The 26,265-nt window shown below is 43.1% G+C and overlaps 6 protein-coding genes across 8 annotated transcripts; 4 read left to right on the top strand and 2 right to left on the bottom strand.

Moving 5' to 3' along the window:
- Positions 1–618: 618 nt before the first annotated feature.
- LOC6633921 (uncharacterized) lies at positions 619–1,448 on the top strand. Its single transcript, XM_002057619.4, has 2 exons — positions 619–832; positions 933–1,448. Exons 1-2 carry the CDS (start codon positions 680–682, stop codon positions 1,299–1,301), a joined length of 522 nt encoding a protein of 173 aa, XP_002057655.1. The 5' UTR covers positions 619–679; the 3' UTR covers positions 1,302–1,448.
- Positions 1,449–1,524: 76 nt separating this feature from the next.
- On the top strand, positions 1,525–2,275 carry LOC6633989 (uncharacterized). The gene is made up of 2 exons (XM_002057620.4): positions 1,525–1,702; positions 1,760–2,275. Exons 1-2 carry the CDS (start codon positions 1,583–1,585, stop codon positions 2,234–2,236), a joined length of 597 nt encoding a protein of 198 aa, XP_002057656.1. The 5' UTR covers positions 1,525–1,582; the 3' UTR covers positions 2,237–2,275.
- Positions 2,276–2,703: 428 nt separating this feature from the next.
- On the bottom strand, positions 2,704–3,669 carry LOC6633990 (uncharacterized). The gene is made up of 4 exons (XM_002057621.4): positions 3,548–3,669; positions 3,425–3,489; positions 3,303–3,362; positions 2,704–3,233 (listed from the first exon to the last, which is right to left on the bottom strand). Exons 1-4 carry the CDS (start codon positions 3,636–3,638, stop codon positions 2,844–2,846), a joined length of 606 nt encoding a protein of 201 aa, XP_002057657.1. The 5' UTR covers positions 3,639–3,669; the 3' UTR covers positions 2,704–2,843.
- A 5,924-nt stretch (positions 3,670–9,593) lies between these two features.
- Positions 9,594–10,946, top strand: LOC6633991 (parkin coregulated gene protein homolog). 2 transcript variants are annotated; one of them, XM_015169831.3, is made up of 5 exons: positions 9,594–9,728; positions 9,796–9,898; positions 9,961–10,031; positions 10,094–10,473; positions 10,531–10,946. In XM_015169831.3, the coding sequence occupies exons 2-5, from the start codon at positions 9,800–9,802 to the stop codon at positions 10,803–10,805; spliced, it is 825 nt and encodes a 274-aa protein (XP_015025317.1). In that variant the 5' UTR covers positions 9,594–9,728; positions 9,796–9,799; the 3' UTR covers positions 10,806–10,946. The 2 variants fall into 2 exon arrangements, with proteins under 2 accessions (XP_015025317.1, XP_002057658.1); XM_002057622.4 differs by having other exon boundaries at positions 9,684–9,898.
- Positions 10,947–18,585: 7,639 nt separating this feature from the next.
- Positions 18,586–20,947, top strand: LOC6633992 (uncharacterized). The gene is made up of 4 exons (XM_002057623.4): positions 18,586–18,825; positions 19,801–20,055; positions 20,134–20,271; positions 20,341–20,947. Exons 1-4 carry the CDS (start codon positions 18,756–18,758, stop codon positions 20,814–20,816), a joined length of 939 nt encoding a protein of 312 aa, XP_002057659.1. The 5' UTR covers positions 18,586–18,755; the 3' UTR covers positions 20,817–20,947.
- Positions 20,948–21,698: 751 nt separating this feature from the next.
- fon (fondue) lies at positions 21,699–24,636 on the bottom strand. Of its 2 annotated transcripts, XM_002057624.4 has the most exons (5): positions 24,499–24,636; positions 23,778–23,790; positions 23,669–23,695; positions 22,009–23,395; positions 21,699–21,943 (listed from the first exon to the last, which is right to left on the bottom strand). In XM_002057624.4, exons 1-5 carry the CDS (start codon positions 24,545–24,547, stop codon positions 21,791–21,793), a joined length of 1,629 nt encoding a protein of 542 aa, XP_002057660.1. In that variant the 5' UTR covers positions 24,548–24,636; the 3' UTR covers positions 21,699–21,790. The 2 variants fall into 2 exon arrangements, with proteins under 2 accessions (XP_002057660.1, XP_070065104.1); XM_070209003.1 differs by lacking the exon at positions 23,669–23,695 and having other exon boundaries at positions 24,499–24,625.
- Between the last annotated feature and the right edge of the window lie 1,629 nt (positions 24,637–26,265).

Below are 26,265 nucleotides of genomic sequence, written 5' to 3'. Positions count from 1 at the left end.
ATCCGTCGTGAAACTCATTTCTACGTTTCTTGCAAAATCCACCATTCTTGGATATAAAATGCTGGCCAATAGTTATTTTAACCAATGAATATTTTGGGCGGAAAATACTGATCACAACTTTTAATTCTTTACTTTTGAATATTTATGTAAAATATAATTTTAGATTTCAACGGGTGGAAAACGGGTGAAAAAGTTAGATACAATTTAAAGCACGCATAATACCTGCTAGATATCTATAGATATAGATATGGTTGTCCTGACTGATTGATCGATTATTGATAAGCACTCAACCAAATATTCGTAAATAAATCGATTAGTTAAAATATTATTTTAAGGCTAAAATTTTAAGTCTAGTGTATGCTTGATCAGTTATAGGTAAAAGTAAAAAAAAAAAACATGAGAGAATTGACAGATATATATAGAAAGGATACACATATCCATGAGATGGGGATTCCAGAGGCATTCCACAACTTTTGGCGCCACATCAAAATACAGTTTGATCTATTCATGTTCAGTAATTGTTATCAGTAGGCAAATACGGAATGGGGATCGATTCAAACTAGTTTCGCATTCGCATACGAAACCTAGGCTAGAGCTGATTAGATAGCGGCTATAACGTTTTGTTATCAAGACAACTCGGCTGGTGATAAGCGAACAGGTTAGTTTGTTGTCTGCCTCAATGCCTAACAGCTGCCAATTGGGGCGCCGCTTGGCGCTGCTTTGCCTGGGACTCGCTGTGCTGCTCCGGCTGGCGGATGCGATGCGCTGCAAGCTGCCCTACGAGAAGGTGCAGGACAACTATTGCTACTTCATAGACGACGATAGTCCCCTGGTCAGTAGCAGCCTAGTCCGACTCGCATGGAACTGACATTTTACTATCTACACACACACACACACACACACACACACACACACACACACACACATCGCAGCCCAACTCGTTCAGCGACTTTTGCTACCAGGAGAAGCGCACGTCGCGCGTTTGCCTGGACAGCGAGGAGGAGATGCGCGTCCTGGCCAATTATCTGTACGAGAGCGGCTACCAGAATGGCACGCAGTTTTGGAGCGCCGGGCATCGCTGGCCGGGCGATTCGCAGTTCTATTGGAATTACTTTGGACATGCCCGCAGCATAAACTACACCAACTGGCTGGAGGGGGAGCCCACGCCACGAATGGGTCGCAACTGCATGCTGCTCACTCTCCAGGCCGGAGAGCTCTTCATGTCCACCGAATCCTGCTACACCCGAGCCGTGGACATATGCGAGCAGCTGCTCACCAATGAGCCAACCATAATGCACTGAACGACAATCTTTTTAACGGCCTGAAGTGGACTCTTGACGTGCTTATCGATTGGGCTTTGTTTATTGTGCGCCATTGAGTAATACAAATTTTGCGTTTGCCATTGAGCATCGAGTAATAAAGCGAAAGAGAAGGCGTTTGGATCAAAAGCTCTTTTTAGAAATACTCATTATTACTCAATGGAGTTTGCCATTTTTACTGAATGTATTGTAGTATGAAATTACGAATTTTTATTTTTTACGCCTGATTTAAGTGTTGCCGTTCGAGTTGATAAGACGAAAGAATGCGCAAAAGCTATTGCGATCGGATCTTGCTCCTTTTATTAGCAGCTAAAGCATGCCAATGTGGTTACACGTACGAAAAGATCGGCGACTCTCACTACTTCATAGGCAAGGGGAACAGTGTAAGCCATGTTTATAGATCCCGCAGTCAATAGGCTGATTGGTGCTTGTTGTTTCAGGATGAGCAAATATTCGACTGGTTCGATGCGCGTCGCAGTTGTCGGGCTCAAGGCGGCCAACTCGTATCCGTGCAGACGGCCAAGCAGTTGATTGAACTGGAGCACTATATATTGGCTCAGGGCTATGCCAATGGAAGCATGTTCTCCACATCCGGTCACAGTTTCGAAAGTGAATATCCCTTCAAGTGGAGTGCGCTAGGTAAGAGCTTGACGTACACCAAGTGGTTGCCCGGCGAGGGTCCTCCGCTCAATTCGTTTTTGAGCCTGCAGCTTGTCAACTCGGAGCTGTTTATGGTCACATCGTGGGGCTTTGATCAGTTTTATATATGTGAATATGAAACGATAAGTGTTTGGTTAGTTACCAATTTATATAATCCGTTTTATTCGATACTTGTGATACTCATATTAGTGTTCTTATATACGTTAATCAAAAGAAAAAGAGCGGTACCTGAAGAAGAGCAACTGCTTAAAAATTAAACAACAAACATTAAATAAAACTATTTAGTTTATTTGAAATCTTTATCGCAACTATTTGAAATTTAAACGGAAATCGATGTGTTTATATACATACGTACAAAGAGTCAGACAGCTAAGTCAGATAAGATTATCATATATGTGAACTGATTCACAGCGCAGTAAACAATCGATAGCCATAAATACATACATACATATAACCTGTAAGTCCCACAAAGACTTCGAATTTTGATCGGGACCGTAAATCTCTGAGTGTGATAGAGAGGCATCGCTTATTTTTGCCTAGCTCCCACTGCCTTGCCTTACTCTCAGTGCTCTCAATAGATTTAAAATCTAATCAAGCCTCGAGTACAAAAAAGAAAGAGATGCAGTCACTCTGAGCACTTGTGAACGTTTTAAAACTCAAGCAAAGCACATTAGGTTGGTCTGCAAACGCAAAATCAAGCACAAAAATGAAAGACAATTTAGCATACTTTTTATCTCTTTCCATATAACTATATTAGTCAATCAATTAGGCGTAATACAAATAGTTTTTATATAAAGTAAATTTGTTTCAATTGCAAACCTGATTTCTATAAATTCAAAGCATGAGAGTTCTCTTGAATAGACGTCAATTCAACAACTGTAGCTCGCAGGCAAATGCCATTTTCTGTTTACAGCTCGCCGTGGCCATAATTAGTTCCGATCCGACATACTCCAGGTAAACACAGAAGCCGGAAGGAAAGCGAGTTGAGTTCGTCTGCTGCTCGACAAAGTTTGAAAAGTTCATGGGATGCGGATCGTGGTGCCAGTAAAAACGCTCCAATGAACTATGGTCCACTTCGAGCTGGGCCAGACTGCCGCGATGTCCGCCGCTCCAGAAGAACGGATGTGTGCCAGGGTGAGCATATCGGCCAATGTAGTTGGACAGGTAGCGCATCTCCTCGGCGGTCCTGACGGTCAACAGCCTAGCATTAGCGTCTAGTGTCTCGCAGGCGAAGCTGGCATGCAGCCAGTCAAGCTGAGAATACGAAGAGGAGAAGATAGCCCTGAAGAGTTTAGAAGAAGGTTATTCCGTGAGGAGACTCACTATGGCGGGCACACTGAAGATGCGGCCGTTATACGATACTTTATAGTACTCATACGTGGGCTACAAGATACAATTGGTTAGCAGCACTAGGAAATAGTCAGGACATATAGTATCATACGCACAGCTTTGTTGGTGGAAAAGAAATAGCAATTGTCGCCGATCTCCACGAAGGGCTTCATACAGCGGGCTGTGGGTGAGAGGACCAAATGAGATAAGTTAACCAGCAGCAGAACAGCAGAGCTTACGTTTCCAGAATTCCAAGTAGATGCAGGCATAACTGGCCAATATGAGCAAAACAAGTATCACCAGCTCGCAGGACCTACCCGACGCCATCATCTTCTATGCGAATGGAAACTGTGCTGCCAAGCGAAGGGCTCAACGACTTTTATAGAGCTCCAATCTATACGGCAACTGGCTTCACTGAAATTCAATTAAAACTGGCGAGAAATGGCTTAAGGTTTCATCAGAAGTGGCTTGAAAATGAGTGGAGTGGGCTTGCAGTAGACGCTATCATGTATACCAGTATCAACTCCGTGCTGGGTACGACCAGGCCAGACCTGTGCTTGCATTTCATAAGTAGAATATGCATTGCACTTGTGACATTCGATCAGTTTCTTCAAAGTGCCAATATGATCCATATCAAAGACCTAAAAAGAATATGAGACTTATTTAAGAGTAATAAAATACGAGGAATGCAATAAATATGAAAAGGACAACTACGTATAATAATTAGGAACAGTCCGAAGACATATGGGAATACAGAAACATCGGCATCAGTGAAAAGTGTCAAAGGGTATGAAATCCTTAAGAGTAAGACACAACACCGAATGACCTCCTTAACCAGAGTGTATTCTCAAATAATCTCTTTGATACCTATCATCGATATATATAGTGCATTTTCGCCAGCATCATTTCCAGCCATAGGATCGCATTAATGTAAATGATAATCCGCATTAATAAAATAAAAAAAAATCCCATTTTAGCGTGCATCTATAAGCTAAGTACAGTGGAAATTTTAGGCTCTTAAATAATAATATAAAAATAAAATAAAATATAAATAATTGCAATTGCACGCGCTGCTTGTTACCTGAGCAGCATCTAGTATAACTTTTGCACCTCTCGCAGATGCTGTGCCAAATTAATGACATAATGTGCCGAGTTTGTAATTTAATAATTCAACATTTCTAAGTCATTGCAGCGTGGAGTGGCTGTCGCCTTGTAATACAAATACATTTTGACTAAACGCTTTTAAGCAGTCAGCAGCCGACTCACAACTCACGACTCACGAGTCACGAATCACGCGAAAGGAAGATAAACTTTTATGCCCCAACTCGAGGCGACGCGACGCGACAGTGGCGGCAATTAAGTCAAATTGATAATGACGACTAAAGTTGTGGGTGGCTGCAAGTTGTTGAGTAGGTAGGAGTCGAGTAGGCGTGGCTGTATTAAGGAGTTTATGTGTGTGTAAATATGGCCACCTTCTGGCTGTGACGTGATTTCGTTTGTGCATGCAAATGGCGACACATTTCGACACGTCCCGAAGCATTATTCGGTTCCGTTCAGTTTTGCTTAGTTCAGTTGAGTTCAGTTTGGATCCGTTGGGTGCCCTTTGGCATAATTAAAATGAAATAATTTTGGACAAGTTGGCTGTTTTGGCTCTTAACAGCTTTTCGGCAGCTATTTGCATTCGCCTCCATTCCGTTTGGCACGTAGCGGCAGTTAGACGGTCTGCGCCATATGATGAAAACTTCTGAGCACTTTTTCCCCAGATCCTGCTCCTGCTCCTGCTCATGCTCCTGTCACAGTTCGAGCTGCTGCTGCTCCCGGCTTCCGGCTCCTGCTCAATGTCTGTTGTGTTGTTCGTGTTGGAATTTTTATTTAATTTGCTCGACTGTCGTTGTATGCTGCTTGCTGGCTGTTGTCTTCTGTTTGTTGCATTGTTTGAAATTAATTTCACTTGTCGTACTGCGGGAGTCATACGCAACCCTACCCTGCCGAGAGTCCTGCAACGAGCCCAACGTGCTCCTCGTCATCCTAGCAGCACGGTGTGGCGTGCGTGCCGTTGTCAATGGCGCTTAACGCTGCATAGCTGAAACGCCGGAGCCAAGGATAAAGTTAGAAGTTGGCAGCAAGTCGACTCCGCTTGAGTGCTTGCCCACTTGCCCCTCGCCCCTCTGTGTGCCTGTTGCCTGCTTTATCCCAATTTGCACTCGATCGTTTGCCAAATCAGCGCGCTAATCATTCAGCCCGTACAGGCAATGCTTCACACTCGCCGGCAGGCGCACTCACTCAATGGCATTCAGGGATGTCAACAACTTGACGCTGCTCCAAGGCCCCGGTCCTCGGCCGAGTTACTAGGCAATCCAACGCACTCGCATTCGCATTTTTTTGTTTTAGCCGGAAGTACTAAAACCCATAAATGTCAAAGAGGGAGAGACTTAGGGTCGACTGCCATCAGCAGCAACAACCGGGCAACGTTGCTCGTTGTCAGCGCATTTGGTTGGCTAACTTATGTGGCATCCGCAAAGGCAACGCTTCCCCTGCTTCGGAGTCTTGGTTTTGCTCCTCGTCTGTTTTGTCATTAATCACTGACAATAATGAACTTCCGTCGTTTGTAGTCGCAAAATGGCGCCGACTTTCAGCGATTGCAACTGCTGCCAATGCAGCAACAGCTCTCTCTCTCCTTCTCCTGCTCCTGCTCCTGCTCCTGATCCATCTGGTACTGTTGTCATTAGCGCAATGTTGCAAAATTTATCGTGTGACTTATGGAGAATACACACCAAACAGCTGGACAGACTGGAGCTGAGCTGTGCTTAGCTTGGCCGAGCAGGCGAAGAGTGCGGCCACCATGATGGCTGCCCTCTGTTTTGGTCATGTGATTTTATCGCTTCGATTTACGACTCATAAAAATGCTAGTGACTTTATATGCGCCAACATCCCAACTGCTTATCCTCGTCTCTCTCGCACTCTGACTGCTCTATCTGGCATCTCGCTCCCTCGCTCACTGCATATTTTTGGGGAAACTCCCAGCGCTGTTTTTCCCGGTTTTTATGCTCGACTAGCCGCACCATGCCTCCGGCTCTGCTGCTGTCCACAGGACAGTTTGTTGCATGAATGTCTCTATGTACATTTTATGGGCATTTAGTGATGCAGAAAATGTTTGGATATTTTTATCCGCCCAACAGCAGCCATCGAACCAAAAAAACAACAAAGCGAATGCGTACTAAAACTATTAAAGGGTAGAGTTCGAAATGAGCCAAAATCAAACTCTGATTTATGGTTCAAACTAAACTTCCCACACAAATTCTCGACGCGACTTTGTCCCCGAGCGTTGGGGTTAATCAATAACACACAAACAAATATTAAATATAACCATCAAATGAATAATGTTGAAAATTAAAGTGGTCACAATTTGAACAATCAATCACCCTACTCTTCCTCAGGAAACCTTTCATTTACAAATGAATCGAAAATGTTAATATGTCATATTTTCTTTGATATTACCCCGTTTCATTTTATCGACCGCCCAATTGTCTCTATCCAGACACTGATTGCATCTCTCCTTACTTATATTTATTTTCCGTCATTTAAATTCTCTGCACATTACCAGATACTTCTTAAATAGTTAGTTAGTTAGTCTTTGCAAGTAATTATGAATAACAGGAAAAGGGGAAATATTGGAGCAAGTGAAAAGTATCTTTAACTGAGATAATCTCAGCATTAATGGGCGCTGTAAATCAAAAATATTCTGATTGGAGTGTTGCTTAAGCAAGTATAATTGTATTTCCTAGTGAATTTTCCAGCACATGATTTAAATCTATAAGGGATATATGTTTCCCTAAGAAATTATTAAAACTGAAACAAGAATAGCCCCTATATATGAATATATATATATGGCTTTTAAAAAAACCCCCACCCCTGTTTTATAAGGCAAACATCAATTTGCGGAGCAATTTAGTCATAATACAAAAGGTTTCTAACCAATATGTATCCAGCACCTGGCTTCAAGTGAAAGAACAACAACATGCTGCATTTGACAGTTATTAGATTAACACCTACATGTACTCGGATACTTGCCTGGACGGATGGTCGGATACTCGATTACTCGATACTGCCTGAATTTCAGCAAACAATAAAGCGCTCAAAATGTGTGCAGGCATACATAAAATCCCGGACAGACAACGAGGATGGTGACAAAACAAAAACAACTGATGGCAGTGTCCACTCCGGCTCGGGGGCAGCAGCATGACGATGATGATGATGATGACGATGATGTTGACCAGGAGCGGCAACAAGCGTTGTCAATTTCAGACAAACAACCCGGCTATATGCAAACCCAGCTCTTAACACATGTACATAGACTAATATATATATATGTGTGCAGGATATAGATATATGGCTTGTGGAACGCTCAAGATGTGACAGCCGTCCAACGATTTGGTTCAGCCCCCGGATTGCACATTTCGAGCTACATAAAAAGGCGCTTACGGTGTGGTCGGCCCGAAGAAGGGGCAGATCAGGGGGTACAGGAGGCGAGTTGAAAGCTGTCAGTGGCTGTTTAGATTTACGTGCCGCAGTGCAGCAATGTCCGACGACAATCGGAGTCGGAGTCGGAGACGGAGACGGATGTATGGCCATCAAGAGGTGTGACAGGCAGACCCAACCCCAACACCCGCTGCACTTTGTAACAATGCAAAAACAACAAGGCATACACACACACACACACACACACACACCAGCTCGGGGCTGATTGTCATAGCTCTGACTTTTTGTTAATGAAAGTGTCAGCTAGACAAACGCACCCAAACCAAAGGACATCATTGAACCGGGCCCCCGAACCGACTAACGTTTTGTTTGAATTCGACCTTATTGTAACGGGCTCATGGAAATGCTTTTCATTTGGGCCAATAAATTACGATCAGGCCGATTTCAAGAGGACCTTTTGTTTGCACCGAGCCTAACAGCGTGTGGTTATTTGTAACATTAAAATGTCCAGCACAGGATTGGCGCAATTGCGTTTGTTCTACGTCCGGAACCCATGTCGAAATTAGTTGATCAAATGATTATGTTTGGTAATCCGTGGCTCTCCATACTTTATGACCGTGCTAGCGTGATCCTATTAATCCCTTAACATTTTCTAACAAGTCTAATTGGAGTTCCATATTCACACATCTTCCGCAAAGATCGTTGATTTCAACAAATATGTTTTCTAAAAGCTCTTTATTTTTTCTGATTCATGCTCAATATTAGATTAAATTATTGCTTCACATAGATGCGCCGCCTTCTCTGAGACAATGAGATAAAATTTATTACAAATAGCTAATAAGAGCATGTAAGTAACAGACGGCCATTAACATATAGTAGGCATAAATAAACCTTATAATAATACCTACATCTGTTTTAAATCACAGACATATTTGAAACAAATGCTACTAAAACGACCCAGTATCAAGTTGATCAACTCGAATTCTACTTGAAATTCTAGACCTCACATAAAACCAGGTTTTTTGTGATATTATCGCTGCAATTTCAGCAATTAACAAGCCAACAATCGCATATCGTCAGTTTGGCATCTCGGTTGCCTCTGGCTTATGTCCCATTATCCTAAGCGCTTCCAACTCAATTTACATGCCGGGGCGTGGTTAAGTTAAGGGCGCAGGGCCTCTGCCGCATTATTAAAACGGATAAATCGCGACGTGCAACGGCGTTGAATGAAAGTGAAAACCTGTGCGTGGGTAATTAAAAAGTCAACGCCAAGAAGGCAGCGCACAGATGAAACCTAATTCGCATGCTGAATTTTAATTAATTAAGAGCGCAGTCGAATCCAGAGACGGGGAATAAACACATACAGGCAGCTAGAAAGATAGATAGATAGATAGATAGATAGGCAAGTCACGTGTCTCGTTCGCGCCCAGAAGAGACCAAAGTAGGTTAATGCGCTTAGAGATGCGGGGTTAAAGTGGGCGAGTGGGCGGAAACTTGGGCTCCCAGACAGACAAGGTAATTGGTGGCGTTACAAAATATTTACAGTTGCCGTAACATGGAAATGGAAAAAGATGATAAACTGCGCAAATGTTTGCACTTTCCCTTTATGAGTCTTTAGAGACATTTAGGTGTTGAGGCGCTAAACGCCCTCCCCAGCTCCCTCCGCTTACATCCTGTCGCTTTGGCAGGCAAATTTGTTGTGGGGCGGGGTTTTGTTGTTGCTGTTTGCCTGTCGACGGCTTGATAAGCAAATATTACAGATATGTATATAGAGATGAAAATTTATTCAATGTATTTCGTTCGCTTAAGGTCTCGCTCTCTGCCAGGGCAGGTTGTTGCCCAAGTAGGCCAAGCGGGCCAACACAATTTAATACATATTTCCTTGGCAATCGCACAGAGTAGCCCATTCAAGCAACAACATTTTGGTCGCCGTCTCAAAAAGTCTTGTTCTATTTAAATACTTTCTGTGCGAGCATTATATATCTGATACATTTTTTTTTTTTTAAAGAACTATGAATGACAAAAAGTGTCCGGACCTTCACGAGCGGGCCAAGCGCATTCACGAGCCGGGCAGAGTATGTCGCGAGCTGCTTTACTTGCGCTCCAAGCGGGTAAGTCGCCAAGTATTACGGTTGATTGAGCATAGTTTCATCAAATCCCTCATACTGCTCAGGCCAAGCGTGAGGTGCCCGCTTTTACCTATCAGGCGCTGCAGAAGGGCACAGTGGTAAAACCGCCCACCAAGTGAGTGAGCATTTATATTGGATAGCTACAGGTTAATCCTTAACGTGCTTGTGTGTTGACAGAATTGATATATTCAAGCGTCAGCCGGTGAAGGAGACCGTTTTCAAGATCTACTTTATGCGCGGCGACATTCCCGTGGCTCTCTCTGGGCGCAGCAACAAGCAGGACCCCACCAAGGATCGACCGTTACGCTGGCATTGCACGCCCGAGGATCTGGACTATTGCTACTATCTGCCCATCTTTCTGGACGGGCTGGCCGACATAGACAGCGACACACGCCTGCTGGCGGTCAATGCAGCCGTTGATCTGATCATGCGACAGCCCCACAAAGTGCTCCCAGTGCTGCCCAAGCTGATACTTCCGCTCAAGCGCGCCTTCCAGACCCGTGACAAGGGCATCATCATCTCGGCCCTGAAGGTGCTGCAGCTAATGGTGCGATTGGGTAGGTCGTGCTTCCTAATACAAAGTTAATATTTTTCTAATCCCTGCAAACGACTAGGACCTTGCGTCGGTCAGGCCCTGGTGCCCTTCTATCGCCAACTGCTGGCCGTATGCAATCTCTACAAGAATGTCAATGTGAATTTGGGCGAGGGCATTGATCCTGATCGCAGCAAGCGCATTGGCGATGTCATCGAGGACACATTGAAGCTACTCGAGTTCTGTGGGGGACCCAATGCCTTCATCAACATCAAGTACATGGTGCCGACCTACGAGAGCAGCGTCTTTCCGCGCTGCCAGGCCGCCGATATTCAAGACGTGAGCGCCAAGCATTAATGACAGTTCCAAGTTTCTTCCAACTTTTGACAAACTTGTTTTGGTTCGGTTGCTTAGGTTATATTTAACTGAAAATTATCGTCAATTAGGTTCGAAATTTTATGCAATAAAGAAAATCGGTATGGTTCTAGCTATACTACACTATTGTGGATTTTTAGTAACTTTAACACTTACTCAAGCTCGAGCTACTACACTGGAAACTAATTTTGAAGGCTTACAAAATATTTCCATGTATTCAAGGTCGTTTGGATAGAGTAGACTAGTTCCAGTACCTTGCAACCTCTATATGATGAACATTGATATTAATTACTTGCACTCACCCTTTTTTTACCTCAAAGTCGGGCCATCTGTTAGCGATTTTCTATTTTAACAACGCGACGGGGAATGCGACAAATGATAAATGCCTAATTAATTTTTTAATTTTCAAAACAAGCTTCTATCGTGCAGACATTTTTCAATGTTGAAACAAGCGGCCGTAAATAAAAAGCTCATTACAATAAATCATAAAGTGAAAATTGTTCAATCCGCCGCCTGGCTTAATGGAATATCCATGTAGAGTCCCGACTGTCGTCTGTCCTGGCAGCAACATTTGTCTAAGGATGCGTTTGCGTATGCGTGTAAGAGGGTGTGTCTCTGCCCCTCTGCCTGACTGTCTGCCTGTTTGTCAGTCTGCCTTTCCCGTATCTGGCCAAAATCAAGCATTGGGCTTGACTTCTGACTGCTGCCGGCATTTTTCACAGATCGAAGAACGAGCACACTTTAAAATTAATTTAGTTAAATTTCCGCGCTGCTGGGGCTGCAACTGGGCCTGGGACTGGCACAGTAGTTGGTGGTGGGGCTAGGAATATGGCCAGAGTGGTTTCTGTGGCTGTGTTGCGCTTTTCAACGTAATTAAATACGACCCTCCATAATTTTGAAAAACAAATCTTGTTATCAGCGCGAGCCAACACAAAACATTTGTTCCTGCTGCTGCTCCAGTCAGTCGTTCTCCTGGTTGGTCAGCTCGCCGCCAAAGCCAGTTTAGTGGTTTGTGCAGCGACCTGCGACCCACCCGGCTGCCCGGCTGCCCGTCTGCCCGTCTGCCCGACTGGCTGCCAGGCTGGTTGATTGTGGTGCGTAGATAAAAACCTGCCAAGTGTTGCAACTCAATTTGCCCCCCATCCTGTTCAATGGTTAGCCAAACCACCCTCCGATTGGTTGCTTCGTTCCACCACACAAGTTCTTAATTCACTTTCTGGGTATAACGTTGAATTTTGTTGTATTTTATTTTTTTTTTTTTTTTAATCTCCTGTTGACGGTAAATCAAACAGTCCCCCTGGGTGCAGCAGCGTCACTTGAAGACCCACCCGGCAGATAAATTGCATTTGGTTGCTTACGAATTTTCATTTTCATTTTTATTGTGCTGCTTCCAATGGCGTTAAAACGTTTTGACATTTTTACGCAGTTTTTGAACAATTTTTATTGCGTCTCATCGGTGGATGTATCTTCCTGCATAGGGGCGCGGCAAAGGGTTCGCCGCGGGGCGCTAAACTCTGATTTAGGTGGAAAATTGCGCAAAGAGATTGAAAAGCTGCTGGGCAACTGTGATCAGGCGAAGACTTTTAGCACTTGAAATTAAATCCGTGCAGCTTTGCTATTGGCATGCAGACCCACACAACCTGGTTGATTCAATGCCCTGGGGAGCATTTCCGTCACACACACTCGCTCCACTCACATATTCATATGCATTAACTTATGACCATGTCCAGAATCCAAACTGCGGTGGATGTTCTGCTGGAAATTGCTTTAATATACCGGAAATTGAAGGAGAGTTGCATAAATTGACACGAAACGCCCCGTGGGCACAATCCAACGTAATGAGCCCCAGACCTCAAAGCGGCTTGGGAAAGCGAAAGTGTTGAAGCTGCGCCAAGTCTATAGTTTCAGCCGTTCTTTCGAGACGCAGAAGAAAATATCAACTGTTGAAAAAGTATAAGAAATAGGTTTTTTTTAATGTCAAAATATATAAGAAAGAAAATTGCATAAACTGGACAATCTTTCTAATGTACCAATTGACAAACTACAACTTTAGATAATATAATATATATGAATATAAGATTAATTTTTTGTTACGGTCTCAAACAAAAATATCAGCATTTTAGCTGGTCATTTCGGCGAATCTAACTTGAAGACTGCGGATTAAAAAAATGTACAGAGCCAATATTAAATCTTTGACTTTATTTCCAGGTCGTACTTTAATGTCCTTTACTTTAAATTGAGGCTTTGTTAAGTCAATCCACAGTTATACGTATCTTTATTCCTCTAGGATCTTAGAAGTATTCAGAATTGTTTCAAGAAGTTGAATATGTGACTTCAAAGGTATTTCAGATTCACATTCAACACTGATAGATAATATTTATAAAGAAATTACTATGAATAAAGCTTAGACTCAAAAAGCATACTCGATATTAGAGATTGCAAATGCTACTTCTATTGTCGTGCTCATATTCTTCTTCCGACTGACTATTAAAGACAGAAAGGCATAATTTTTGAATGTTTAAAAAGCACATGGCATTAGAAAAGTTAAAATCAAGCGGGACTGAACTAAAGGCCTCACCTTTAGATAAACGCCTCAATTGCCTAAATAAGAAACATTTGCGAAATAAATTTTCACTTAGTTCTCATATTCGACCTAAGCTAGAGCTATTATGTAGCCATTGCGGCAGTGTTTTGCCGGTCTGGCATATTTTGTGGCTTGCTTTGTCGAAATTCGATTCCATGTTCATCCAGTCACGACCCGGCATAAAGAGTCTGGATTCTAGCTTGGCGCAGATGCTCAAATTTCGCGAACTGCGTCGAATCACGTTCGCTGCCCGGAAGCAAATCGAAATTATCACCAATTTGCAGTCATCGAAATCCAATTACGAGGCGTGTGTGTAGACCCGAATCCTAGCCAGGACAATGCTCGCGAATGCCTCTGTCCGTGTTCTTGCCATATGCTGGCAGCATTACAAAACTGCAGCGAGTGCAGCAGCCCAAGCCGCATATGGAGCTGGGGCTAGGGTCAGGAGTAGACAATAATCGGATTAGGTTGGCTGGCCTCGCCAAAAACATAATTTGCGAGAAATGTCACACGGCGACTGCCCGGCGACTTATTTGCAATTTGTGAAATGGAAACGAGGCGAAAGTCGAGTAGAATTACGGGGGATGGCAGGGCCAGCACGGACTGCGGACTGCTGGGCGGGTTGTAACAACGTACTAAATCATGCATGTCAAGTCGAGTAGTTGTCGTCTCTATCAAACCCATCATAATCGCCGAACGCGCACGCATCATTATCGGGATCGGGCCCTGGCTCTGGCTCTGGTTTGTCCAGCATCCGTTTAGATGGGGGTGGGTTTCGTCTCTTGGGTGCCACTGTTGTTGTTTAGTTCCGGCATGCGACAGATGCAGCAGACGTGCAGACGGGCGACGTGCCGGAGTCTGTGGAGAAACCACAAGCGGCTCTCGAAAGAGCGCCATCCCGGCCCACCATTGTCCCCGGAGCTGTCACTACTCATTGTCAGCTAAGTGCCGGGCAATGGGCGGAGATGACAACTGGTAGGAGGGGCAGTTTGTTCCGATGGACAACAAGTCGTGGCAGCAGCAGCAGCAGCAACAACAACGGCAGCTGCAGTAGCTGAGCCCATTTTCATTTTTAAGAGCCCTAAACCAAATTTGTTGCTCTCACAGTAACCTGCTTTGAGATGAGAATGTGCAAAAAAGTCCCTGCTTGCACATTGGGACAATGTTCGATTTTTGCTTAAAACAAGCAGTATATATCCAACAGACAAGTTGATATAGCCAAGTCCGCATGTCTGTGTCTATGAAAAGTTATAAATCTATCGTCACGAATCATTCTAGCTTCCTTCCTTGTTACAGGTGAAACATATCCTATATGATCACAACTGTATTATTGATCAAACCTGAGGTTCTTGTATTAATAATAATGTTTACCTAATAAAATGTAAGCAATGCTTATACAACATCGGGCCACTATATAGTATAGACAAATCGGCAAATCGTACCAAAAATTTGTTTTTATTGAACATTTTTCTACTAATGTGATACCATTACAATCAATACCAGACCAATACAATACCATACCATACTTATTATTATCAAGCCCGTATCTAATCGGACTTGTATATTTATATTTTGTGTGTATAGAAATGGCAAGTCGCATATTTGAGCTATTATCTATCTATCTTTTGTCTCGTTAAGTATTTGCAATTCCGTCTTACTTTTCCAGGTCGATTCAAGCACATTTTTCGATCGCTTTCGAACCACTGTACTGGCCTATGCCACCCGCCAAGCAGCAACCGCAGCGACAGCAGAGATGGTGTCTGCGTTGTGCACTCAAAACGGAAAACGATAAGACGGCAGACGCAGACGCAGCGGCAGATTGGGAGCGGGAGGCAGGCTTCTGCTGCACTGCACTCGAAGGTGAGGGTGAAAGTGAGGTTGAGGGTGTGAGTGAAATGAGGCAGTGGGTAACGGCGGGGGTGGGTGTCCGACACCCGACAACAATAAAAGAAAATTCAATGCGTTTTGTGATAATTTCGCACTATACAAGAAACGAGAAACGAGAAATGAGATGCGATAAACCGGAGAACCCAACGACAATTCCACAGCTAAAGCCGTAAACGAGCAAATAATAAAAATTTTATATAGCAAAGCGGTACAACAAGAAAATAAAATATTATTATAATGCGACGGACGGTGCATATATGGGCGATTGTATATGAAAAACATGAGTGTGAATAGTCAATGAGTGCCCGGGGTTTGGGGTGACCCAGGTCGGCTGCGGATCGAGTGATGGGTCGTCGGATCACTGTGGGTAACCGGATGCTCTGGGGGTGGTTGGTGGCATGAATTTTGTTTTGATGACGGTGTTGGTGTTGGTGTTGGTGGTGGATATCAAGCGGCTGGCAACAATGCAATCAAAATTTTCGTTTCCTTTACCTTGGTGCAAATTTAGTTATTGTGCGGACCTGCGCGTCGGAGTCGGGATACTCCTGGGAGTTGTAAGGCCATAATTTAATTCAGCTGGCCCATTATTTCATTAGTTGTGCGTTGGCCCCCTCCGAAAATTGTGCAATTTATTTTCAGTATTGTGCTCGTAGTAAGTATTGTAAAATGGCTCTGGCAGCTAGACGCATAAATTTGTATATTTCGATTTTGATTTTGCCATTTTAATTGTTTGTAAACTGGCCACATGCTCTGGCAGTTGCTCCTTTGTCTGTCTGCCACACTCTATCTGCTCGTCTGCCAGGCTGTCCTTGTGTCTGAATAGTCTTTGTTGGCCAAACATGTCGTATCTGAACAGGCTTTCAACAATGTATATGTGTTTGCGTGCTTAGTGTTTGTAGTTTGTGTAATTAACATTTATGAGCAAAAAACTTGATATATTTCACTTTATCTGATGCAACAGAAAACTGCCTGTTTCCGATAAAATAACTTTAAATATCGCATTTTGGCCAGCACACAGCTTGTGGTAGGCATATTTTTTGCTTAAAATAATAAAATAAGTGAGTAAGGAACAATCGTAGCAGGAAATAAAATTAGCATATAAAATGTTCTTATATTTTGATTATAGTGTTTATTTACTTGTATATTTTGGCAATAAAAAAGCTTTTTGACTAGTGAAACATACTATTCCAAAATATTTATAAAAAGAAGTACAGCGAGTCTCCATTTGTTTGTTTAATGATAACAAAGACTCACTTAAAGTTTTTGTGCTAAATCCAGTTGCAGTTGTTGTATAATATAAATCATATTTATCAGCCAATTTCTTTTATTTGGAATGGTAAAATAGTGCTATTATAAATTGAATTATATATATTATACGATCGATCTCTAAGTCAGAGAGTGCAGACAAAAGAAGTTGCCAAAGGGGCACCGAAATATATTGCCAATATTTATAAAAAACCATCAAACATCGAGCCAGCTAAGCAGATAACAATGCATCAATAAAAAAACTAACTAAATTTAAGTACAGTTTTATTTGATATAAAAATGTATTGAGAACATAGTAAGTCGATTATATTATCTATAAAATTACACATCCCCAAAAGTATGCAGCAATATATTTGGAGCGTTGCTGTTTAATATCTCAGCTGGTATTGAGCAAAGCTGTGCCAAGCTGAAAGGTATCTTGAGTGGAAGGCGACGCACTTGAACTTACCAGCTACACTCGAGTGACTCCAGTCTGTGCGGCAAGTGCAACATAAATGCATACAGACAATGAAAATTAAGTTGTTGCAAGCGGCGCAAAACTTTATGCAAATGCAGCCCAGCAAAAGATGCCAGAAGGACAGATGGCGCGACGGACCGACAGCCAGTTGAGATTCGAACCAGAGGCATTCCGGGCAGCAAAAGTATATTAAAAATGTTGACAACGAAATCCATCTGTTTAATGGATCTGCACGTAGTGCATCCGAAGCCAAAACGGGGCCCAACCCATGTCCGTACCACGTACACCACACTCACACATGAGCTCGAATGTGGGTGTTGTTTTGGTGTGTATTGGGTGTGCGCTTCTAATCCGCCAGATTACAAAAGTGTGCGGCAAGGTTGGAGCTATGGCTACGGGCAACAATAATCTCATCCCCATTAGAAGGACCCAACCCTGGCCAGAACAATTACACTTGATAAATTCGAGATTAAAGTGCATTTGCAGTTGAGCTCAGGGCAGGACCAGGCCGAAACAGGCTAAGTCCGGGTCATCAAATTTATGGCCATACATTTGGCCAGAATTTCTTTTGTATGCCCCCCAGTTGAGTACTTGGCCGACTCGTGCGCCCTTTTAATTATCACACGTAATGACAGCACCAAATGCAATTGCTAATTAATTGCCCAGGAGCCGGGCCATAACTAAAGAGCCCTTGCCGAAGGCGCTGGCGGCATCGAATGAAAGAATTTATGGTCCTTACATTTGTTTGGCTTGACATTATTATTCCAACATGTGTGTGGTTCGAATGCAATTTGGCGCAAGACAGCGCCCAAATGGGTGGTTCAGACAAAAGTTTGGCTCTTTCAAATAGTTCATTAATGCAGACGGGGGATTACCGAGGGTAGACAAGGGATCAGCTAAGAGCTACCCTAATCGCAACGCAATAAACTTGAAGCTCAACTTGAACTTGAATGTGATTTTGATGTTATTTTATTTGGTGGTCCGGCGGCTAATGAAGATAATCGTTTGTGCTGTCAAAATTGCCGCAAAATATAATTGTGGCAGCTACGCGAATCGCAGCTCATGATTAACGATGAGAGCATTATGAAAAAGACCAAAAAAAAAAAAATTCAACTTTTAATAGAAAAAAAAAAAACTCCGGCAGACACAATGGAATCTTCAAGATACATACTCGTACGTACTACAATGGAAACTTCAATAAAACAATAACAAAAAAAAAAAAAAAAGATGCCAGCCAGCCGATTACTGGCAATTTAGTAAGGGGAGGGTATAGGGGTTCGCCTTTATATACGCATTACGGCCTGAAGCTCAAGTTGAAGCTCCCCCTGCGACCAACTGCAACTGCAGTCCGGTAACAAGCTCAGCGACTCACTTAGAGACCCCGTCAAGATGTTATCTAAAAAGCTCAAACGTCAACCTCAGAACAGAAACCGAGACTGAAACAATCTAAGCAGAGACTGAACAACTGAACAACTGAACAACTGAACAGTTGGCTAGTTAATTTTTTAATGAATCTCGGCAGATATTTGAAATCGGTTTGCTGTCGGTTTGAGTTTGCCTTTTTTTTTAGTCGTTTGGCGGCGGTTTTTAAGTGCGCACATGAGACGCGCTTCAGTCCAACTTAAGTTCTCTGAAAAATCCCACAAGTCAAGTGTTAGTGAAAAAAATATAAAAATAAAATTACAAAAAACTCGAACTTGTTCAAAAGATAAAAACAATTTTTTGTTTGTTTGCTAAAATGTTCCTTGGATCTGTAGCCTATTTTGGATTATGTTGCTGCTTTCTGTTAACTCATCATTGTGCGCAAGGTTGTAAAGCAAATTGGATTCTTAATTGCCCATTTAACAATTAGTCACATGTGCTGTCATTATTTTGGATATGATTTCAATCTCAGCAGGCCACCCACGCAAATAAATTGACTGTATATGGGTATTTCCAGTACTTTGGGAATTTTCACCAACCTGACCCTAAATATATTAAGCCAAATATTTCCCCGAAGCGGTAAAGGAACTTCAATACATAAGCTAGTCATAAACTTGCTAATGATTGAATCAATATTTGGGCGATAACAATAATTTTGATGCTCACTTTGATTTATATATTAATTAAACCCTTATCCAATATGAATTGGGTTCTTTTCACTGATTTAAAGCTTTGTCTACTTTAACTCTTTAATTTAAAATCTAATAACTCGAATGCATCTATGATTCATGAATTCTCTGTTTAAAATCTCTGTAAAGTAGCCTTTATGGTAAGGCTCGTTCAAGTAGCAAATCTTAGGGTTGGGTAGAGCCTGCTTCAAAGGCATTTTGCACATGCCAATTAAGTGTTTAAAATCGAGCAGGATAAAACGACGATCTTCCAACTTTTTCCATAGCTTATCTGATTATAAAAAATAAAGTTAAGCGCAATCTGAGCCCATCTATGGCAGCCCCATATATAAACTTAGTTGGAAATGCAAACCTTGCATATTGAAGTGCAATTAAAATTTGTCAAAGTGCGCAAGGTCCACGCGGGAAGCAGTCAACTGTGTGTGGTTGCGAGAGATGTATCCATAAATAAGTCAGCGCGAGCTAATTGCTCCACTTACAGATGCTCTCGCCGCGGGCTGCAGCTGTGGACACGCTCCAGTTCAGCTGATGTTCTTTTGGGTGGGGCTGGACTGAGCTGGAGGGTGTCGAAGTGTTTGCATAACTTAAATTAAATTTCTCTGCTAAATCTAATTTCTATGCTAAACCGAAAACAAATATCGTTGCTGGACATGGCCCTATTGGCGTAACCAGGTCAGGCGAATAAAGTCTCATCCAAGCTGGATTTCGATGACATGGAGAGCGCCAGCAGCAGCAACAGCAACAACCAAACTGGTGTGCCAGTTATAATCGGCCAGGGGCAGGGACAGGGGCAGGGACAGGGGCAGCAGGGAAGCGGTGGGTATGATCAAGGCACAGGTCGTGCTGGAGGAAACAGTGGCAATCGGCCGAAGATACACGGCGTGCGTGTAACAGTCGATACGGGTGACGGGCAGCAGCAAACGAAAGGTAATTAAATTGGCTCAAAGCACAGACAAAGCAAAGGGAAAGGCAAATGAGACTTAACTCAGAAGAACTTTCAAATAGAATCCAAGGAGAGCGTCGAAATAACGGATTTGGGTAAACACAAGAAACGTGTGGGCATCCACACGGATATCACGTTCGAAATTACGGCCGAGGGGGACGCAAATGAGACGAGCTCCGCACAGCAGCACGGCGAGAAGGGTAAGTGAACGTTTGGCCACTTTCCCTGCATGCATTTCCACACTTTTCTCCCCACATGACCAATGCCAGAGGATGCCAGTGTGCCCATTTACAAGGGTCGTGCCAGCAGCAGCAGCGATTCCAAGCACACGTCCAGAAATCCCTACGATCCCAAGTCACAGTGGAATCCCAACTACTCCGGCGAGCATCGCGGCTACGACGCCAGCAGTCGAGGTGGTTCCAGGCCAGGCCTGGCTGGCTACCCCCAGTATTATCCGCAACATGTCTACACCAGCGGCGGCGATGCCAGCGCGGATGTCGGCAGCATCTATCGCAATGGTGAAACCTGGACGCACTACGTACCGGTGTGGACCACGGAGCGGTCGCCACATGAACAGAGTCAGCTGCAACGACGCCCCAGTTGGAAACCCTGCTACTGCATGTCCTCCTACGGCACCGACTACCGACGCCGTCGGGATAGCAAAAGGGGCCATACCACCAGAAAGGGCATTATCAAAAGTCGCGTTGCACATATTGACGGAAAATTGGAACAACCGTTCTCCTGATAGACTCATCTACTGTTCAAATACACTGCTCGAAAAGTGCTTAGTGTTAACATGGCCTTGTAATCGAATCATAATTGTTGCTTAATAGACAAATTTACTGAACAATTAAATTATCTAAATTTTGTTTTGTTGCCGTTGCCATTTCATCTTTTTGTAAAGTGAAACCTTCGGACAGCTCTTTACAAATTAGTAAGCCGAAGCCAATCCTCTTACAAACTCTTAAAGAACTGTCTCCTGACATGGGAACTGTCGGTAGAAAATAGTGTACTACTTAGTGTTGCTCTCTTCCTTTTTCCGCCCACATACAAGGTTGTAATAATTGGATTTTAATTCTATTGCATAATGAGCCAGGACTGATTTGATTTGTAATCAACAATTTCCGATCATTTTAGTTCAGTGAGTTAAGGCTTGAGGCCGAAAAATAGGCTCAAGCTCGTTCAATTATTGATCCGCGTTTTTCATTCAAGGGGATGATGTCCACCAAAAAGAAATTGAATTTCCCAAAAATGCAAATAACATCTCAAATAAGTTTGAACAAGTACAAATAGTTATATATAAAGAGATAAGCCTTGAGCCGATAAAAAATTAAAGAACTTTTAGCGAGAGAAGGTTTACAGATGTGGATAACCCAGTTTACAACCCGAACTTTGGGATAACCCATTGGTTCGAAGCGAACCGAAGAACCAAAAGGTTTTTTCTTTTGGCAGCCACAATCTTTATTAATGGATGCTTTTTAAAGCAATTTGCTATCTGGAGACCACTGAGTCCAGTTTAATATAGATATATTTTGAAGTTTAATATAAATACTCTATTTTATTACTCTATATTATTAAGTGTTCTTTACCTTTGACCATCTCATGGCTCACATTCAATTTAAAGTCCTTCTTGTTAAATTTAAAAATTGTTTTTATTATTTTTCGCATTCGATACTACTATTCTTAGTGTGGGTGAGAGAGAATGTTGGGAGTTACATCTTACGAGTGCACGCTGTAGGTGCTCACCTTGCCGTTGTCATCGACGGAGGCGGTGGCCGCATTGTAGCCGAACTGCTTGCCATTCACATTGTAGTTCTCACTCTCGCCAGTGGCCAGATCCTTGTAGTTCTTAACGTGTCCGTCAGAGTCAAACTGAAGGGTTCATGAGAAGAGTGAGCCTTGTGTGTGTGGGGTAGACAGACCTAATTGCTACTCACCTCAGATTGGGAGGACCACTTGGATTGCTTCTCCCACTGCTTGGTTTGGTAGCCACTGTTGCCACCAACACCGCCGCCAACGCCAAAGTTGCCGGCGCCGGACAGCTGCTGACCGCTGGTCAGACCCGTTGACAAGCCCAAGCCCAAGTTATTCTGGGCATTCAGCTGACTGTTGCTGGAGGAGCCACCCAAGAGGGAGCCGCTCAGGAGTGAGCCTTGACTGCCACCCAGCAGCGAGCCACTCAGGAGTGAGCCGCTGTTAGCAGCGTTCAGGGAGCTTGCCGAGTTCAGGGAGCTGGCTGCGTTCAGGGAGCTGGCAGAGTTCAGGGAACTAGCTGAGTTAAAGCCGTAATTGGAGTTGAATGCGTTTGAGCCGCCCAGCTGAACCTGGTTGGCGCTAGCCAGGCCGGCGCCGCTGCTGAGGGAGCTGCCAGTAGCTGCCTGCTGCTTGGCCGTCTGATGTGCCTGATTGATGAGCTGATGGAGCTGGGAGCTGCCGCCGCCAAAGCTGAGACCGCCTGTTTGACCGGCAGTCAACAGGGAACCCGAGCGGTGTCCAAAGTTGCTGCCAAAGCCAATATTCTGGTTGACCTTGAAGGCGGAGCTAGTGCCGAAGTTGGAGCCCGTGTTGGAGCCATAGGTGTAGCTAGCCGAGGGTTGCTGAATGATCTGTGGTGCAGACGCGGTAGTCGTCACCTTGCGCTGATAGTAATGCTCGGAGGTGCCGGAGGGCTGAGGAACCTGGACATACTGCACCGTGGGCTTCTGTTCCACAACGCGCTCCACATGCTGCACGTACTTCTGCGAGCCACCGGGCACAGTGTAGACAACCTGTTGTGGTGCGCTGGACACAACCCTCTCGTGGTGCAAGTACTCGACATTTCCGCCACTGGCAACAGGTGTGGTCAGAGCCAAGGGCGCCTGCAGATTACCGGAGAGCAGCGACTCGGAATTGGTAGATCCGGCTCCGCCAAAGTTGACCTCAGTGCCGGCATTATTGGCGTCGGCAAACTCGACATTGCTGCCCACATTATGTGCGCTGGCGCTGTTAAAGTTGGCGCTGTGGCTGGCCTGGAAGGCGGAATTCGAGGCGAAGGCGCTGTTCGATCCGAAAGACGCAGCGTTCTGTGCTCCGAACGAGGCCGCATTGTTGGCACCAAAGGCAGCACCGCCGGACACGCTGCTGCCAGCGCCCTCCGCGGCTTCAACGGCACCCACCGAATCGTAGGAGCTCTCCAAGTTGCCCAATGAGCCACCGCCAACTGCCAGATCCGCACCGCCGCCTACCCCAAAGCTACCCGAACCACTGCCAGAGGAGCCGTAGCCACTCGAGCCGTAGGCATTCCTGCGGGCCGTTTCAATTGCTTGCTGATGCGCATTGAAGTGGCTGCGAATGGAATTCACAAATTAAGTTCTAATTGGATCGAACATGTCTCTTATCAGATTTACAATATGCAGCAACTATGACAATTAGCATACAATTTTTAGCTCACTTTTATCGTTGTATACTCAAATAAAGTTGTTACATATTGTGCACTTTTGGTTCAAATTTTAAATCGTTTATAATTTTTTTGCGTGGGTTAGTACCATGTTGCCAATTGGAAATTTCGATTTTGTCAGATACAAAATGATATCTTCAATATTGCCGCACGGCACTTACCGACTGTGGAAATCGTCCCGCTTGTGTCTAACCGTTTATCAGCACAGGAAAATTATATGAAAGTTATTATCATAGAAGGCCGTAGGGACTTGTCCAGTAACCAACTTACCTGTTCTGAAAATCTGTAAAAGAAATATTAAAATGAATAAGTGTTAATTTATATATCTCATTGATAGTGAGTTTAAATATAGTTGGATAATTTTAAAATGCCAAATTGAAATACTTTCAGTAGAAGGGGCAATTATAAATTAACAAGTTCAGTCAAGTTTTTAAAAATATGTGACAAACTATGCTTTAAACCAAAACCTGGACCGAGGGAAGTGAAAACCAGTTTTATGAACCAAAAGTGGTTCATTTGAGCACGAAAAGTTTTTACTTTGCAGCCCTGATTCCAATAATGGTTGCTGTTATCTTTAATAATGCCAAATTGCATGTAACACTTTCAGTAGAAGGGACAATTATAAACTAAAAAGTCAAATTTTGGAAGCCTGTGGCAAACCAAAACCAGGGTTCATTTGAGCAGTGAACCAATTATTTTAGATTTTTCAGCCCTGCTTGCCATATAGACGCATTCGAATCTCGGCACATGCCTGCATCGGGCCGTTACACAATTAGTGTTGTGTAAAATGTTCATTCAGGAGAATTACGACTTTACGTTATCAAGAAGCGAGTATTCCCGGAGGTAGCTGGGGAAATAACACGTTATGCAATGCACACGGAGAGCGAAAAGTCTAAAGGATCAAAAGTGAGAGCTTCTTTTGTTTGTTTGACATTGTTTTCGATACTTTTGCACTCTGAATGGCACCTTGTACTTAAAAGGAGCTCTTTACCTGCACAGACCACACCCAGGCACAGAGCCAGCACCAACAATGATCTCATATTGAGTTCTTTTTTTGAAAATGTTCAATTTAAACTGCGTAACACCGAGCGAGACTCGCGCCTGAATTTGTACTAATGAATAGGAACGATTGGAACGCGCTTTAAAAACCAAACGAATGGCCCAGACGCCAATAGATAAGACCGAGCTCTACTCGGACTTGAAATGGATCGCTTCTTGACCTAGAGAGCTTGCCATTGGACACAGCAGATAATGTGTGCTATAGATGTGTTCTACGAAATTAAACTCGGAATTGGTGCAGAAACTCTTGACAGCATTTATTCAAATCAATGATGAAAGTAATTGCGACATAAATACACATATACATCAGTTGATTACCTTGTATGTGCCTCTATATAGACAGCTGATAGGAATTGTTTTCGTGTCGAAACCTTGCGTCTACAAACATAACATAGTTGCCATGTACAGTTCCTCTCAGAATAGGTATATATAGTCATATTCAAGCAAATGCCACTGAAAAATGTATTATAGCATTAGAGAGTCTTATGTTTACATTATATGAGTTTGCTCTCGAGATGAGCTGAAGGAATATACGATTTTTTAAAATTTGAATATATATTTAGTCTGGCAGATAGTGAAAATCGCCCCTTAACCGTTGTTTCCTCTTTGCGTATTCTATTCATTATTTGTTAAGCTCGTAAAAATATAATATATTTCAAAATAATTCATCTTAAAAAACTTCACATTGACCCACATGAAGAATTTCTATTAATTTTATTAACCGTTCCACACACTTTATAATGTCTTGGTCTACTTTAACCTTCAACTTACCAGTAAACCAGATTTATATGCTTTTGCAAAGGTATTTATTTGGCTTAAAATCGGATTATAAAGAAAAAGTACACTAAATATTCCACCCGTTTATTAAAAGCCTATTAATCCTCTTAAGAGCACATTGCCCTATTTCGCACACAAAAGTGTATTTCTAAAAAATGTAACTACGTCTTCAGATTTAGTCCTCTTCCCCAAATATAATGAAATAATTGCTTCTCGTTTTGTGATTCTGAGCGCAGCGACTAATGCATTGTTTTATATGAAAGTCAAGTTTCTTTACTTTACAATATCTAGCTAAATGCATACTTTTGTGGTTCAATGTAGAGCTTCTTGATCTTGAGATAGATTTTCTCTCCTACTCTCTCTCTTTCGACACTGCTTCTAAAGGAGGCAATGTCTTAATTGTCAAATCTAAAATTAACAGATGAATATTTCGTTATTTTGGTTGGTAGTTAGGGTATGGGTAGGGATAGAGGGGGATCTGTTTCTTGATCGCAGAGGAGGAGAAGCGGATGCTTCCTTTTGGGTTGTCTAATTGCTGAGCTGTGATCAAGCAGGTTGATTTTCAGGTTGTTTGGATGGAGTTGCAGTCGTCTGATTGAATTATGAACGTTAAGATGATATTCAGATGCAATACCTGGAACTCCACCCAAAATAATGTTGTCTGGTTGCCTTACGACTTGAAGGACAACTATTCGACAACTATTTTCAGGGGACGAGCTCTTAAGCTACTTATTAAAAATTAGTTTGATTTTGTAAGCAAGTTTTAATAAAGACACTAGCTCTTATTAGAGAAAACAAGTTTGAAAAGGCTGTTTAAGCATTTCTAAACAATTTCATTTATTCCCTCCGTTTGCAGCAAGCGTAGGGTTGAGGGATGGGAATTACTTGAACCGGTTTCATTACGCTTGGAATATTTTTGCGC

This window comes from Drosophila virilis, chromosome 4, assembly GCF_030788295.1.
Source record: "Drosophila virilis strain 15010-1051.87 chromosome 4, Dvir_AGI_RSII-ME, whole genome shotgun sequence".
Taxonomy (NCBI): Eukaryota; Metazoa; Arthropoda; class Insecta; order Diptera; family Drosophilidae; genus Drosophila; species Drosophila virilis.
Note: the sequence above shows the minus strand (reverse complement) of the source record. Positions and strands in the feature narration are given on the sequence as shown.